The 13,648-nt window shown below is 55.0% G+C and overlaps 1 protein-coding gene across 1 annotated transcript; it reads left to right on the top strand.

The window, feature by feature from the left end:
* Positions 1-992: 992 nt before the first annotated feature.
* LOC123353260 (C-C motif chemokine 4-like) lies at positions 993-8,189 on the top strand. The gene is made up of 3 exons (XM_044994230.1): positions 993-1,107; positions 5,102-5,216; positions 7,893-8,189. The coding sequence occupies exons 1-3, from the start codon at positions 1,035-1,037 to the stop codon at positions 7,987-7,989; spliced, it is 285 nt and encodes a 94-aa protein (XP_044850165.1). The 5' UTR covers positions 993-1,034; the 3' UTR covers positions 7,990-8,189.
* The last annotated feature ends 5,459 nt before the right edge of the window (positions 8,190-13,648 follow it).

Raw genomic sequence — 13,648 nt, 5'->3', positions numbered from 1 at the left:
CTTGTAGGCATTAGCCCTGGTGGGTCCCGGTAACCACGCAACCACCTGGCACTGGGGAAGGTAGTTACGAGGCTGGTAGGAAAGGGAAAGGTGCTCAGAGGCACAGAGACTTAAACATTCACAGTTCAGTGTGAGCAACAGCGGCTCCCATTTGGGCCCCTGGCATGTCCAGACGAGAGCCAGAGCTCTGCAGGCCTCGTTCTCAGCGTGCCCGCTCCAGCCCAGCCTCCATTCAAGCAAATCAACGCCTGCGGCGTTCCAAGCCAGGCTCAGCTAGTGTCTCTCATTGGGGTCCCTCGGCCCTGGCTCCCCGCCCAGCCACCGCTGCTCCCGTCCACACCCCACACAGCCCTGCCCCCAGCTGTATCACCTGGCACTCCCAGCCTGGTCCCACAGTCCCCGGGCTTCTCTGGGCCTGGCCACCGTCCGGCTTGGACCTTTCCCCTTTTCTGGGCTGGGGATGGCCCGGTGCAGTGGGAAGGAGGCTGCTGCGAGCGGTAGTCCCCTGCCGGGCAGATCCGTCACAGACAGAAACCAGACAGAGACGGGGCGGAAGAGGAAGCAGCTCACCCACGGTGGCACAACAGGTTAGCAGCAGGGCCAGGAGCAGCACCCAGGGCTCCGGCCTCCTCGTCCCCGGCCATTGGAGCACACAGCCTCCCACTCTGGACCCTGGGTGCTAGACATGTCTCTGTCACCTTCCCCCGGAGCTATATTGAGCTGTGCTTCACTGGCTCCGGGGGTGGCACGCCTAGCCGCTGCATGTCCTAGGTGACTGATGATGATTGCAGGCGTCAGGTAAATCCCCATCCCCTTTTGGCACAAGAACAATTCCTCCCATGCCCGGCTCTCTGGGAGCTCGGCCAAACCGTGGAAATTTGCTGGGTTCCCCCCTCCCCTGCTTCCTGAAGCCAAGTGTCATCCTCAGGCAGACAGCCCTATAAAAGCAGCCTGGGGAGGCAGATCCAGCCAGAAGGTTTCTCTGCAGCTGACTCCTGGTCACTGGCCCCCGCAGGACCCTCCTCCATCTCACCATGGCAAAGGCAGCCGGGCTTGTCTGCGCGCTTCTCCTGCTGGCTTCGTTCTGCTGCCAGAGCCTGGCTCAGAGTGAGTACAGGTGCCCCCTCCATGGGAAGATGGGAGCTGGGTCAGGGAGCACCACGGGATCTCAGTGCAGGGTCAGATGTGGGGAGGTCCCAGGGCATCGCTGGGGTGCGGAGGGCAGACCTCACAGAGACACAACAGATGTAGGGCCTGGGCCCGCTCTCACTTGGGTGTCTAGCTGGAGTGACTCCAATGGAGCTGCCAGGGCGTGACGCAGGTGTAGTGAGCAGCCAATCAGGCTCAAGCGGTGGTCCCTGTATGGCGGTGGCATAATGAATATGGCGCCTGGCTTACTGCTGACGGGCACCTTGGGTGGCATCCCAACTCTGCAACCAGGGCAAGCAATGGCCATGTTATTCTGGTGGTTATTCTGGTTATTCTATACCTGCGCTCTGCCTGGGGATCAGTTACAACAGGGGAAAAGCAGGCCTCGTGGGTTTTAAATGCTCTTGAGGCGCTGTTTCATGCACCGTGTACTGGGGAACAGCATGAGAGAATTCCATGCTTGTAAAACTAAACTGACTCTTTATTACAAGACCTATTTACAGACCTGCTGCAAGTGCAGCCGGCATTCCCAGGGGCGGCTCTAGGCACCAGCAAAGCAAGCACCTGCTTGGGGCAGCCCATTTGCAGGGGCAGCAGGGATCCAGCATGGGAGCTGAGACCCAACAGGGGGCCCTGGGAGCTGTAGTTCTTTGGTTAGCTCCCTGCCTATAGAGCCAGCCCTGGAGCAGGGAAAGAACTACATTTCCCAGCATTCCTTTGGCCACTACCAACTGGAAAGGAAGGGGTAGGACCTCATGCTGCAGCTTGCTGTGAATGGAGAGCTGCACTGTGAAGGGTAGTGATACCATATTTTAACATTCAAAAAACAGGACACTCCACGGGGAGGGAGGGTAGCCCCACTCTGCCACCATCCACTCCCTCCGACTGCCCCCCCACAGAAATCCCAACCCATCCAACCCCCCCGCTCCCTGATCACCCCCTCCTGGGACCCCTGCCCCTAACTGCCCCTTGGGACCCCACCCCCTATCTAAGCTGCCCTTCTTCTTGTCCCCTGATTGCCCCCTCCTGAGACCCCCCCCTAACTTGGGACTCCCATGCCTATCCAACCGCAGAGCCTCCTTGTCCTCTGACTGTCCCCCCGAACCCCTGACCCATCTAACCCCCCCCTCTCCCTGCCGCTGACTGCCCCCCCGAACCTCCACCTCACCCAACGCCCCCTGCTCCCTGTCCCTTGACTGCCCCCCCTGGAACCTCCTACCCCTTCTCCAAGCCCACAGCCCCCTTACCGTGCCACTCAGACCAGTGTGTCCGGCTCCGCACAGCTCCAGACACGCTGCTGCATACATGCTGCCGTGCTCCCACATGGAGCCACAGCGCCCCCCCCCAGCACCTGCCTTCCAGATTTGAACACCTCGAAATTCAGGAGTGCTCAAGCTCAATTTGGGCAGCTGTTACTTCATTTCTCCCAAATTAAATATACTGATCCACTGTAACTTGCTGTAGAAAAAGCAGGATAAAATTGAGCAAGAAATACTTCCCAGTGGTTATCAGGACTGGAATTGCTATTTTCAACAGCCATTGCCTTTTGTTTGTTTGTTTGTTTAAAAGGAAGACAGTGATATTGCATTGGCAAATTCCCCATAGAAAGAAAGAGTGGAACAAAAGAATAATAAAGGCACCTCAATTTTTCCTAATTTGTGGAGGAGAGTCTTATAATATGCATCCAGATATCCTCCAATCACACCAGCTGAAAATTGTTCCACTTTACTGCAGTTCTGTAACCATATGGGAACCAATCCTGTCTGTGTTCTGTGCACATCCAAAATTCCTGCTGAATGACCTGTCCTGGGAGCGAGTTATCAGTGACCCAGGACTGCGGCGGAAGGACGGTGCAGGTGGGCGGGGAGAGCCCAGGGCTGGGGCAGCAGCAGGGTGCGGTGAGGAGCCCAGGGGTGGGATGGGGGGCAGCCAAAAATTTTTTTGCTTGTGGCGGCAAAAAACCTAGAGCTGACCCTGGGCATTCCAGCCATAGGCACACAGACTGAGCTCCCGCTGTCTCCTCCAAACTCTTCCCTCCTGCACCTGTGCTCCTCTCTCTGGGTTCCATGCAGGTTGCCATTGGCACTCAACAGGTCATCAGGCTCAACGGGTAGTGATCAATGGCTCCATGTCTAGTTGGTAGCCGGTATCAAGTGGGTTGCCCCAAGGGTCGGTTCTGGGGCCAGTTTTGTTCAACATCTTCATTAATGTTCTGGAGGATGGCGGGGACTGCACCCCCAGCAAGTTTGCAGATGACACTAAACTGGGAGGAATGGTAGATATGCTGGCGTGTAGGGATAGGATACAGAGGGACCTAGACAAATTAGAGGACTGGGCCAAAAGAAACCTGATGAGGTTCAACAAGGACAAGTGCAGAGTCCTGCACTTAGGACGGAAGAATCCCACGCACTGCTACAGACTAGGGACCGAGTGCCTAGGCATCAGTTCTGCAGAAAAGGACCTAGGGGTTACAGTGGACGAGAAGCTGGATATGAGTCAGCACTGTGCCCTTGTTGCCAAGAAAGTTAATGGCATTTTGGTCTGTATAAGTAGGATCATTGGCAGCAGATCGAGGGACGTGATCATTCCCTTCTATTCGACATTGGTGAGGCCTCATCTGGAGTACTGTGTCCAGTTTTGGGCCCCACAATACAGGAAGGATGTGGAAAAATTGGAGAGAGTCCAGCGGAGGGCAACAAAAATGATTAGGGGGCTGGAGCACATGACTTATGAGTAGAGGCTGAGGGAACTGGGATTGTTTAGTCTGCAGAAGAGAAGAATGAGGAGGGATTTGATAGCTGCTTTCAACTACTTGAAAGGGGGTTCCAAAGACGTTGGATCTAGACTGTTCTCAGTGATAGCAGATGACAGAACAAGGAACAATGGTCTCAAGTTGCAGTGGGAGAGGTTTAGGTTAGATATTGTGAAAAACTATTTCACTAGGAGGGTGGTGAAGCACTAGGATGGGTTCCCTGGGGAGGTGGTGGAATCTCCATCCTTAGAGGTTTTTAAGGCCCGGCTTGACAAAGCCCTGGCTGGGATGATTTAGTTGGGGATTGGTCCTGCTTTGAGCAGGGGGTTGGACTAGATGATCTCCTGAGGTCCCCTCCAACCCTGATAGTGTATGAAGATAGAAGGAGAAGTGACTGGATCAATTTCTTGCCACAAGCCCCTGGGGCCTATTTTCAGGCTATGCAAATTGGCTGCCCTAGTCTGCACCCGCCCCTCAGCCCTGGCATGAGGCAGACCCACGCCAGCTCCCCTCAGGCCCTGTGCTCCTAGCACTGGCACAGGGACGAGTTTGCCTGTGTGCCTATTGGGCCGGATCTCCCTCTCACGTACGCTGATGTCACTCGGATGCATCCGTGGGGGGTCACTCCTGATTCCCCGCAGCAGTAGCAAGCCCTTTCAGCCTAACACGCAGACAGAGCTACCTGGAGTAACTCTCGATTCACACCAGAATCCACTGAGCTAACTGGAGTGACTCTGGATTCACACCCAGATCAGTGAGAGCAGAGTCAGGCTGGGCAAAGACACCAGAGCTTATTACTGAGATACTGCCACCATCTGGGCCACGCTTCCTCAGGATCCCCCCAGGCAGACTCCATGGGCTCCATTAGCTGCTCACATGAGTGAGGAAGGCCCGGCCGGGCCCACAGGGAGCAGACTATTGGAAGAGGATATGGAGTCCTGGTGGCATCATGTAGTGCAATGCCCTGAAAGGGCAAGACTGTGCCAGGCCCTTACCCTGGTGCGCAGTGTGTGTGGGGGGGTCCCAATTGTGTGCGATGTACAAAGGCCCAGGCGGGGGTGGGGCCACATGCTCTAGGGCTGACCCAGTCCAGCTCTCCCCCTCTGCCCTGGGTTTGGGGAAGGGTCCCAGAGAGGGGGTGGGGAAGGGTCCCATCTGGCTGGGGTCACCCTCATCCATGGAGCTTTCCTGTTCTGTTAGGAGGCTCTGCTGTGCCGGAGAAGTGCTGCTTCAAATTCCAGACAAGGAAGCTCAAGAGAGACAACACAGTCAGCTGTTACCCTACCAGCCCAATGTGCCCTCAGGCAGCCGTGATGTGAGTAACCTCCAGCGCAGGGCCCCTGGGAACACCGGCGGGGACGGAGAGAGGGTGGGTGGGCAGGGGACTGAGGCAGAGGGGGGAGGAGGGGATTAGATAGCAGGGAACCAGGTAACAACAAAGGGAGGTGACAGGGGAGAGGATCGATGCCATGAGCTAGCATCAGAGCCGGCTGATGCAGCTGCACAGACGAGGCTCCTTCCAGATGCTGGGACTCCCTGTAGCTGAACGTCCCTGGCCTTTCCTGCTGCTCCCTGGGGCCACCTGGTGCAGGAAGGACCATAAAACGGGTCTGGATTAAGTGGTGCCATGTCTCTGGGCACCCCAGGATGTCTCACCAGCACTGGTTTATATCACCACCCAGACACTAGACTTAATGATAAGTAGTCCGGTGGCACCTTAAAGACTAACAGATTTATTTGGGCATAAGCTTTCATGGGTAAAAACCCCATTTCTTCAGATGCATGGAGTGAAAGTTACAGAGGCAGGTATAAATATACTGACACATGAAGAGAAGGGAGTTACCTCACAAGTGGAGAACCAGTGCTGACAGAGCCAATTCGATCAGGGTGGATGTGGTCCACTCCCAATAACTTATGAGGAGGTGTCAATACCAAGAGAGGGAAAATTGCTTTTGTAGTGAGCCAGCCACTCCCAGTCCCTATTCAAGCCCAAAGGGCCACCGGCCTCCTCTTTGTTTTTGTGGATACAGACTAACAGGGGCACCCCTCTGATACTTAATGATGAGTGGTTATTTAAAACCAGTTTCATCAACCAAAGGCTTCTTTTAATCCCAAGAGATCAGCCACACACTCGGGCCAATATATAACTCAGGGTATGGCTACACTTACGGTTTGCAGCGCTGGTAGTTTGCAGCGCTGGTCATCCAGCTGTGTAGGAGCAGCGCTGGTGTGTGGCCACACTCACAGCTACCAGCGCTGGTGTGTGGCCACATTTGCAGCATTAGCAGCGCTGCTGGGAGTGATGCATTATGGGCAGCTATCCCAGCATTCAAGTGGCCGCAACGTGCTTTTCAAAAGAGGGGGGTGGAGTGGGGTCTAGTGTGACAGGGAGCGGGCGGGAGAGAGAGAGGGGATTTTTGGAGCCAACACTGTGTGTTTAGCTTCCTGACTTGAAAAATCAGAACATGTTTCCAACCCCTTAGTCTTAACTCTTAACTGCAAACAGCCTGCAGCCAACACGACTCCCAGCTGTTTCATTCCCTCCCTGCCTGCAATCTCATTTGATTGTTTACAGCCAGGTACAGATGATCACAGCAAACAGGAGCTCTGTTTGTTTTTTAGATAAGCGGCAACTGCAACGGGCAACGGAGCTCCGATCGGAGCTCGTTCACAACAAAACAAAGAGAGTAATTTATAAAAGCATTCTGGGATACACCTTATACCCTGGAGGCCAATCACAGCGCTGGTGTGTGGCCACACTTGATGACCAGCGCTGCAGCACCAGCGCTGGAATCCTTATTCCCCATGCTGAGTGAGGTGTACGGCCAGCGCTGCAGCCAGGGAGTTGCAGCGCTGGAAGTGCCCTGCAGGTGTGGCCACTTACTAATTGCAGCGCTGGTGGAGGCTTTCCAGCGCTGCAAATCGCCAGAGTAGCCATACCCTCAGATTTTACCCAATAATCGTGCAGCTGCCACTCCGTTAGTATCTAATGTCCAAAGGTTTATTTATAAGAGAAAAGAACAAGGTGAGAATTAAAACGGTCAAAGGAATGAAATATGCACAAACGTTGCAGAGTTCTTGTATCGGGTTTGTAGCAGTGATGTCACACTGCTGGCTTGTTCAGTCTCGAGTAACTTCCAAATGATGGGCAGGTCCTTGAGCCATTGATTGGACGCTCCTTTTAGTGTAAGTCCATCGTCCAGAGATCGGAGCAGGAAAGAGGCAAAATGGAGATGCTTCCACGGCTTTGTATATCTTCTCCCATGGGGAGGGGCAGCTCTCAGTCTTACTCTGTGGGAAAGTACAGGCACAAGATGGAGTCCAGAGTCACATGGGCTTGTCACATGCCCTTCGATGGCTAAAATGTCCACGGGAAGGCCCATCCGGCGGGAATAAACTTCTTCTGTGGCCCATTGTGTTCATTAAAGAGCCATCTACTTGAATGGTCCATTCACAATGTGCTGACCAGACGGGATGTAAATTACCTTGTGGGTGTTACCCCAGGAGCAAACAAATTTGAATGCTGGTACATAGTCAATATTCATAACTTCAGCTACAAACATGATACATGCATACAAACAGGGATAATCATATTTAGTGAATTGTAACTTTTCCATTGACACCTTACATGACATACCTCATATACGATTTGTTGCAATTCTAGAACAGTTGTAGTAGCAGTGATCTACGTGGTCATATTTTAATCATGGGGTGGACGAGGGAGTTGGGGGAGGGGGGACAGACTGCCAGGGTGGGAAGGAGTTAACAGCTTGCACTCATGTCCCTGTCACTGACCTGTAACCTGGCTGGGCCCTCACAGTTCTGTACTCCGGCTGGGCTGTCTGGGATCCCCCTGAACAGGATAGCAGTGCTGACCCATTGCACCCACATCCTGCTCTGGGGGCCACTTTGGCCAAGGTTTCACCCCTGGGTTTCGTACCCTCACCCCACCATTGCCGTCTCCTGGCTGATTCACTGTTTTCCTTCGTAGATTCAAAATGAAAGAAGGCCAGGAGATCTGCGCCAAGCCTGACAGGCCCTGGGTGAAAGAATACCAGACATTTCTCAGCTCGGCTAGTAAAGCCTGAGGGCCACTGGGAGACAAGCCAGGAGCTCCCGGCCACAGGCGCAGCTTGCTTGCTGCGCACATGTCTCGTGGCACAAGGGAATCCGCTTTAAGCTTCATCTATCAAGCATGTTCCTGTCTCGCATCTACAATTATATAATCACCCTCTGCTGTGCTGAATGCTGGTTCACAGGGCCGGCTTTAAGAAGTGCAGGGCCCAATTCAAACATTTTCAGCAGTGCCCCGGCAGGGATGACTAAAAAAAAAAAGCCTTTCATTTCTTAGCAACTGGTTCCCTATTAAAAAGTTCTGATTTAAAGGATGTACCACAGTATGTATTTTTTGTACCAATAGGGTTACCATACGTCCGTATTTTCCTCCCGGATGGCGATTTAAGAACCAAAAAGCCTGACATGTCTGAGAAAATACGGATGTATGTTAACTCTACCTAAAGTTCTTTTTTAAAAAGATGGTCCTGAACTAGAAATGAGCTCCATTTCACATGTGTGGGTCCCCGCCACTCCCTGGGGGTGTGCTAGGGTGACCAGATGTCTCGATTTTATAGGGACAGTCCCAATTTTTGGGTCTTTTTCTTATATAGGTTCCTATTACCCCCCACCTCCTGTCCTGATTTTTCACACTTGCTGTCTGGTCACCCTACGGTGTGCACATGTGTGGGTCCCAGCTGCTCTCTGCCCCCCTCATTGAAGCAGGTGTGCAGAGTTACTGCCCTGGGAACTGCAGGGCACCAGTGGACATGGGGCTGGCTGGAGGCAGGGCAGGGGCTGGCTGGAGGTAGGGTCTGGCTGCAGGCAGGGCAAGGGGCGCAGGGCTGGCTGGAGACAGGGGTGTGTGGGGTGGTCTGGCTGGCTTCAGGCAGGGCCTCAGGGGTGTGCGGCAGGGGCTGGCTGGAGACGGGCTGGCTGCGGGCAGGGGGTGCGGGTCTGGCTGGAGACAGGGGCTGGCTGCAGGCCGGGCAGGGGGTGCAGGGCTGGCTGGAGACGGGCTGACTGCGGGCAGGGGGTGCAGGGCTGGCTGCAGACAGGAGCTGGTGCAGGCAGGGCAGAGGGTGCGGGGCTGGTGCGGGCAGGGGGTGCAGCAGGGGCTGGCTGTGGGCAGGGGGTGAAGGTACAGGGGATACAGCCCATCCTGTACGGTGAGTGCCCCCTCCTTCTCCCTCCCCCACCAGGGTAGCAGCAGCAGCCTGAGGCTCGGGGGCTATTTAAAGGGCCTGGGGCTCCCCTGCTTCTACCGCCCCGGCCCTGTAAATAGCCGCGGGAGCCCTGGGGAAGCGGTGTGGCTTCGGTGGCTATTTAAAGGGCCGGGGCGGTAGAAGCAAAGGGAGCCCCGGACTTTTAAAATAGCCCCCAGGGTCCTGCAGCCTTACCCCAGGGCTCCCGCAGGGGGGCTCTGGTGGCAATTTAAAGGGCTTGGGGCTTCAGTCCCCGCTGGGATCCCCAGGCCCTTTAAATTGCCCCCAGGGAAGCCAGGCCACACCCCGGTACAGCGCCCCGGCTCTTGACAGTACACCGTACGCGGGGCCCTCTTGGGGCGGGGCCCGATGCAGGGGAATTGGTTGAATTGGCCTAAAGCCGGCCCTGCTGGTTCATAGCCGTGGTTATTCTGACATGGTGCCTTGAGAGAACGGAGGGACAGGGGCCCTGAAACGGGGAGGGGGCTGTTGTCCCAGATGTCAGTCCCATGATGGAATTCATCTAGTAGCAACCTCTAGGAGCAAAATGTTCTTCACTCAAGGGGTTTCCACTGCCTCTCTTTACCCCTCCGCGGCGCCACCTTCCTGAGGTTTCAGCTACAAAGCTCCCTCTGCTGAGATGTCCCCGCCCGCTGCGATGGCCTGATTTGATTGAAAGCATCAATAAAAATCCCAACTGCGGGAGCAGCAGCAGAGTCTGTTGGTCTGGTTGTGACTCGTTAAAAGCCACCCTCCCCATGGGCTATTCAGACCTCAGACCTGCAAACAGCGCAGGGTGAAGCTGGGTTGCTCCTGTGAAGCCCCAATGAGTAGAAATAACCAAGGCAGCTCTAGTATGTGTCCAGTTGCTATCGCCTCAATGCTCCTAAACTAGAGAGGAAAAATCTCTCCAGGGCTCCTGTGAGGCGGGGAAGCAAGAACATAAGAAAAGACGCGTGGTTGGGCCCTAGGGCGTTCGGCTTCTCAAACTAGCCTGGACCAAGCAGACGGTAGGGAACAGACTAGAGGGGGTCTTACAACAAAATTTTTGGTGGCCTCAGAGTGCAGCTACCAACCCTTGCTGGTGGCCACTCTGACACTTTTTCCTAAAATACTTCATTAACTTTAGCAAAAACAAACCCACAGATACACACAAATCATTGTCATTTATTTATGTAGGAGGTTTTTTTGCGGACCCATAATAAAAATAATGCCGTGAGAAGTGATACTTGCATGTTTGTTAATAGCACTTTTCTTAGCAAGCCCCAGGATAAATTAAGCCCTGGGTGGGAGAGGGGGCCAGAGCGATGGCGGGATGGATGCGAGGCTGGGGGAGGCAGCAGGAGCCCAGATGGGGGGAGGGTCAGTGGAGGCAGCAGGAGCCTGGGGCAATGTGGGGGGGTGAGCCCCACCACCCCAGAGCCGGCAGTTGGAGCCCACTGCTACATGGATGGGGCCAGGAGTCAGCACCCAGAGCCAGCTCTGGCCAGCAGGAGCCCAGGATCAGAACCCCAAGACAGGGTCACATGGCCAGAGTCGGAGGTCAGCACCCGCTCCTGGATCCAGGGGTCAATGCCCAAAGCCCCGGGGCCAGGTTTCCAAAGTCCTGCCGCTGGAGCCTGCTGCCCGACCACCGCAGGGCTGGAGCCCAAGGCCCCTCTCCCCAAACGTGGGTTGAGAACTCACCTTCCTCCTGCAGCAGAAAGGGCAGGGAGGGACAGCTCAGTGGTTTGAGCATTGGCCTGTTAAACCCAGGGCTGTGAGTTCAATTCTTGGCGGGAGGCCACTTAGGGATCTGGGGCAAAAATCAGTACTTGGTCCTGCTAGTGAAGGCAGGGGGCTGGACTCAATGACCTTTTGAGGTCCCTTCCAGTTCTAGGAGATAGGTATATCTCCAATTATAAATATAAAAGCATTGTGCCCCACCTACCTCCAGAGGTTGTTCGAGGCACAGGCAGGGGCTGATTCTTTCCTCAGGCCTCTGGCAGCCACATTTGAGAAATGCTGGTGTGGTTTGCACACTGTTTTAATTCAGCGACTCAAGAGTTAATACTATTGCAACTGGAACGGACACACATTGGCTGAGATGGTGTCCAGCCCTGAGCCCCTCCACTGGCTTTGTGAGCAGAAAGCAGCCGGTTTCCCCCTGCCGAGGATTCCCTCATCACAGAGGAGTCCCCGGTGCACGCAGAGCTCCTACCCTGCCCCCTGCCGCCCTGCCTGAAGGGGAATGGCTGGAGACACTGAATGCTGGCAGCTCCTGGCTAGCAATGGCCCCTCGGGGCTTAGAGCTGGCCACATAGACACCATCCCCAAAGCAGAACTGGCCCCAGGGGCACGGAGCCACAACCGGCCCCCACTGTAGGCTGCGTGTGTGAGTATCTGGGCCTCACATGCCTGCTGCCTTGTCACTGCCTGGCAGCAGCTGGAACAGACCAAATGCTGGACCTGCGGGGTGTGACTCAGCCGGGGGGTGTCTCGAGGTGCCTCCATGTGGGCTACGGCAGGGAGCGATCTGGGAGCTTCGACTAGACCCCCGCTGCTTTGCTCCTTGCAGTCGTGGTAAAACACCACCGCACCGATGCTCTGGCAGTGCTGAGTCTGGGCTATCTGCTGACCAGGTCCAAAGGGGCTGGCCTGCGTCGGGATCGGGGATTAGATACACCAGGCAGTTTACGGCTGCTTGGCGCCGGGCAGTGCCCTGAGCTTGCCTCAATCAGCTTCCGGCAGTGTCTGTAAACGACCGAGCTCTAGCCCTGCTCTGGAAATAAGCCAGGGATTTTGGAGAACAAAGCAAAACATGCAGCGACTTGGCTCGAGGCAGTTTAGTGGCCTCTGAGGGAAGACGAGGCAGCTGGTGTGCACCGAATGAGAAGCTGGCATCCGCTGGGATTCCCTGCACAAATGCTTAATTCCATGTAAACACAGAAAGAGGATTCCAAGTAATTCAGTGATCCACGCTCTCAGCCACTCCCAGGCGGCTGCAGCCTTCCAGCCAGACGGCTGAGAGCGCCCCTGAAACCCAGTGCTGGGAAAGGATCCCCAGAGACTCCCTGGGTGCACGGCTGTCCCTGGGGCGAGACAGCGAGCACAGCTTCCCAGGGCTGGTGGCTATTGGGGGACAGAGCGAAGCCGTGGGTTGGAACGACCGGGCGGGGCGGGCGGGGGGATAGGATCCTGGAGCACCATTCCGGCCGGGCCTTGCATTAAGGAGCATGAAGGCAGCTCCTCCTTCTGCAGGAGTGGGTGAGCTGGAGGGCTGGCCCGGCCCTGCGATGCCTCCGGAGGATCACATGGCTTCCCTGCAGCTCGCAGGCACCAAGCCCTGGAGAAAGCTTCTGGTGCCAGAAAATCTTCCTTGTAAACAGGGACATTTAAGGCTTTGGTGCTGAGTGAGCCAAACAGCTGGGGAGAGTGAAGAGTTTCGGTGTCAAGCCAGGTGGTTTCCCTGTGTGGGCTTGTTGACGGTGTTCATAGCAATGACAGAGCCTCTCTAAGAGCTCCCATCTAGCCAGCAAGGCCCAGTAGCCCAGGCTCCCCTTATCTCCCCGTCCCAGGCCAGCAAGATATTTCTCCCTAGGCTTATCGATGAACATAAGAATGGCCAGACTGGGTCAGAGTAACAGTCCATCTAGCCGAGTATCCTGCCTTCCAACAGTGGCCAGTGCCAGGTGCCCCAGAGGGAATGAACAGAACAGGCAATCATGGAGTGATCCATCCCCTGCCATCTGCTCCCAGCTTCTGGCAGTCAGAGGCTCAGGGACACTCACAGAATGTGGCTGTGTCCCTGGCTATCCTGGCTAATAGCCATTGGTAGAACTACCATCTAGGAATTTATCGACTACTTTTTTGAAGCCCATTATAGTTTTGGCCTTCACAGCATCCCCCGGCAAGGAGTTCCACAGGTTAATTGTGCGTTGTATGAAGTATTTTCTTATGTTTATTTTAAACCTGCTGCCTGTTAATTTCATTGGGTTACCCTCAGGGCCAGCTTTAGCAAGTGCGGGGCCCGATTCGTACTCACCCGGCGGTGCTCCGGGTCTTCGGCGGCACTTCGGCAGCGAGTTCTTCACTCGCTCCAGGTTTTCGGCGGCACTCAAGGACCCTCCGCCGAAATGCCGCCGAAGACCTGGAGCAAGTGAAGGGCCTGCTGCCAAAATGCCGCCGAAGACCCCTCTGACCGCTGCCGGGTAGGTAAAAATTAAAAAGCTGGCCCTGGTTACACTATTTCTTGTGTTACTTAAACGGGTAAATAACACTTCCCTAATCATGTGATCAGGCGCCAACCAAACATCAGTAAGAAATGGGGGAAGGACTCAATGACCCCCAAATGGCCCCTTCCAACCCAAATGAGACTAGGAAAGACAACACTGGAGGGCGAAAATGGAAATTTTCCTACTAGGAAGTTGTATGAGATGCTCATGATAAAACTCATGAAACTTGCCTCATTTTGTATTTTGTCTGCGAACCCCAAACTCATAAGCACTTA

The sequence above is a fragment of the Mauremys mutica genome, chromosome 19 (genome assembly GCF_020497125.1).
Source record: "Mauremys mutica isolate MM-2020 ecotype Southern chromosome 19, ASM2049712v1, whole genome shotgun sequence".
Taxonomy (NCBI): domain Eukaryota; kingdom Metazoa; phylum Chordata; order Testudines; family Geoemydidae; genus Mauremys; species Mauremys mutica.
The sequence above is the reverse complement of the archived record's forward strand: the minus strand, read 5'-3'. Positions and strand labels throughout refer to the sequence as shown.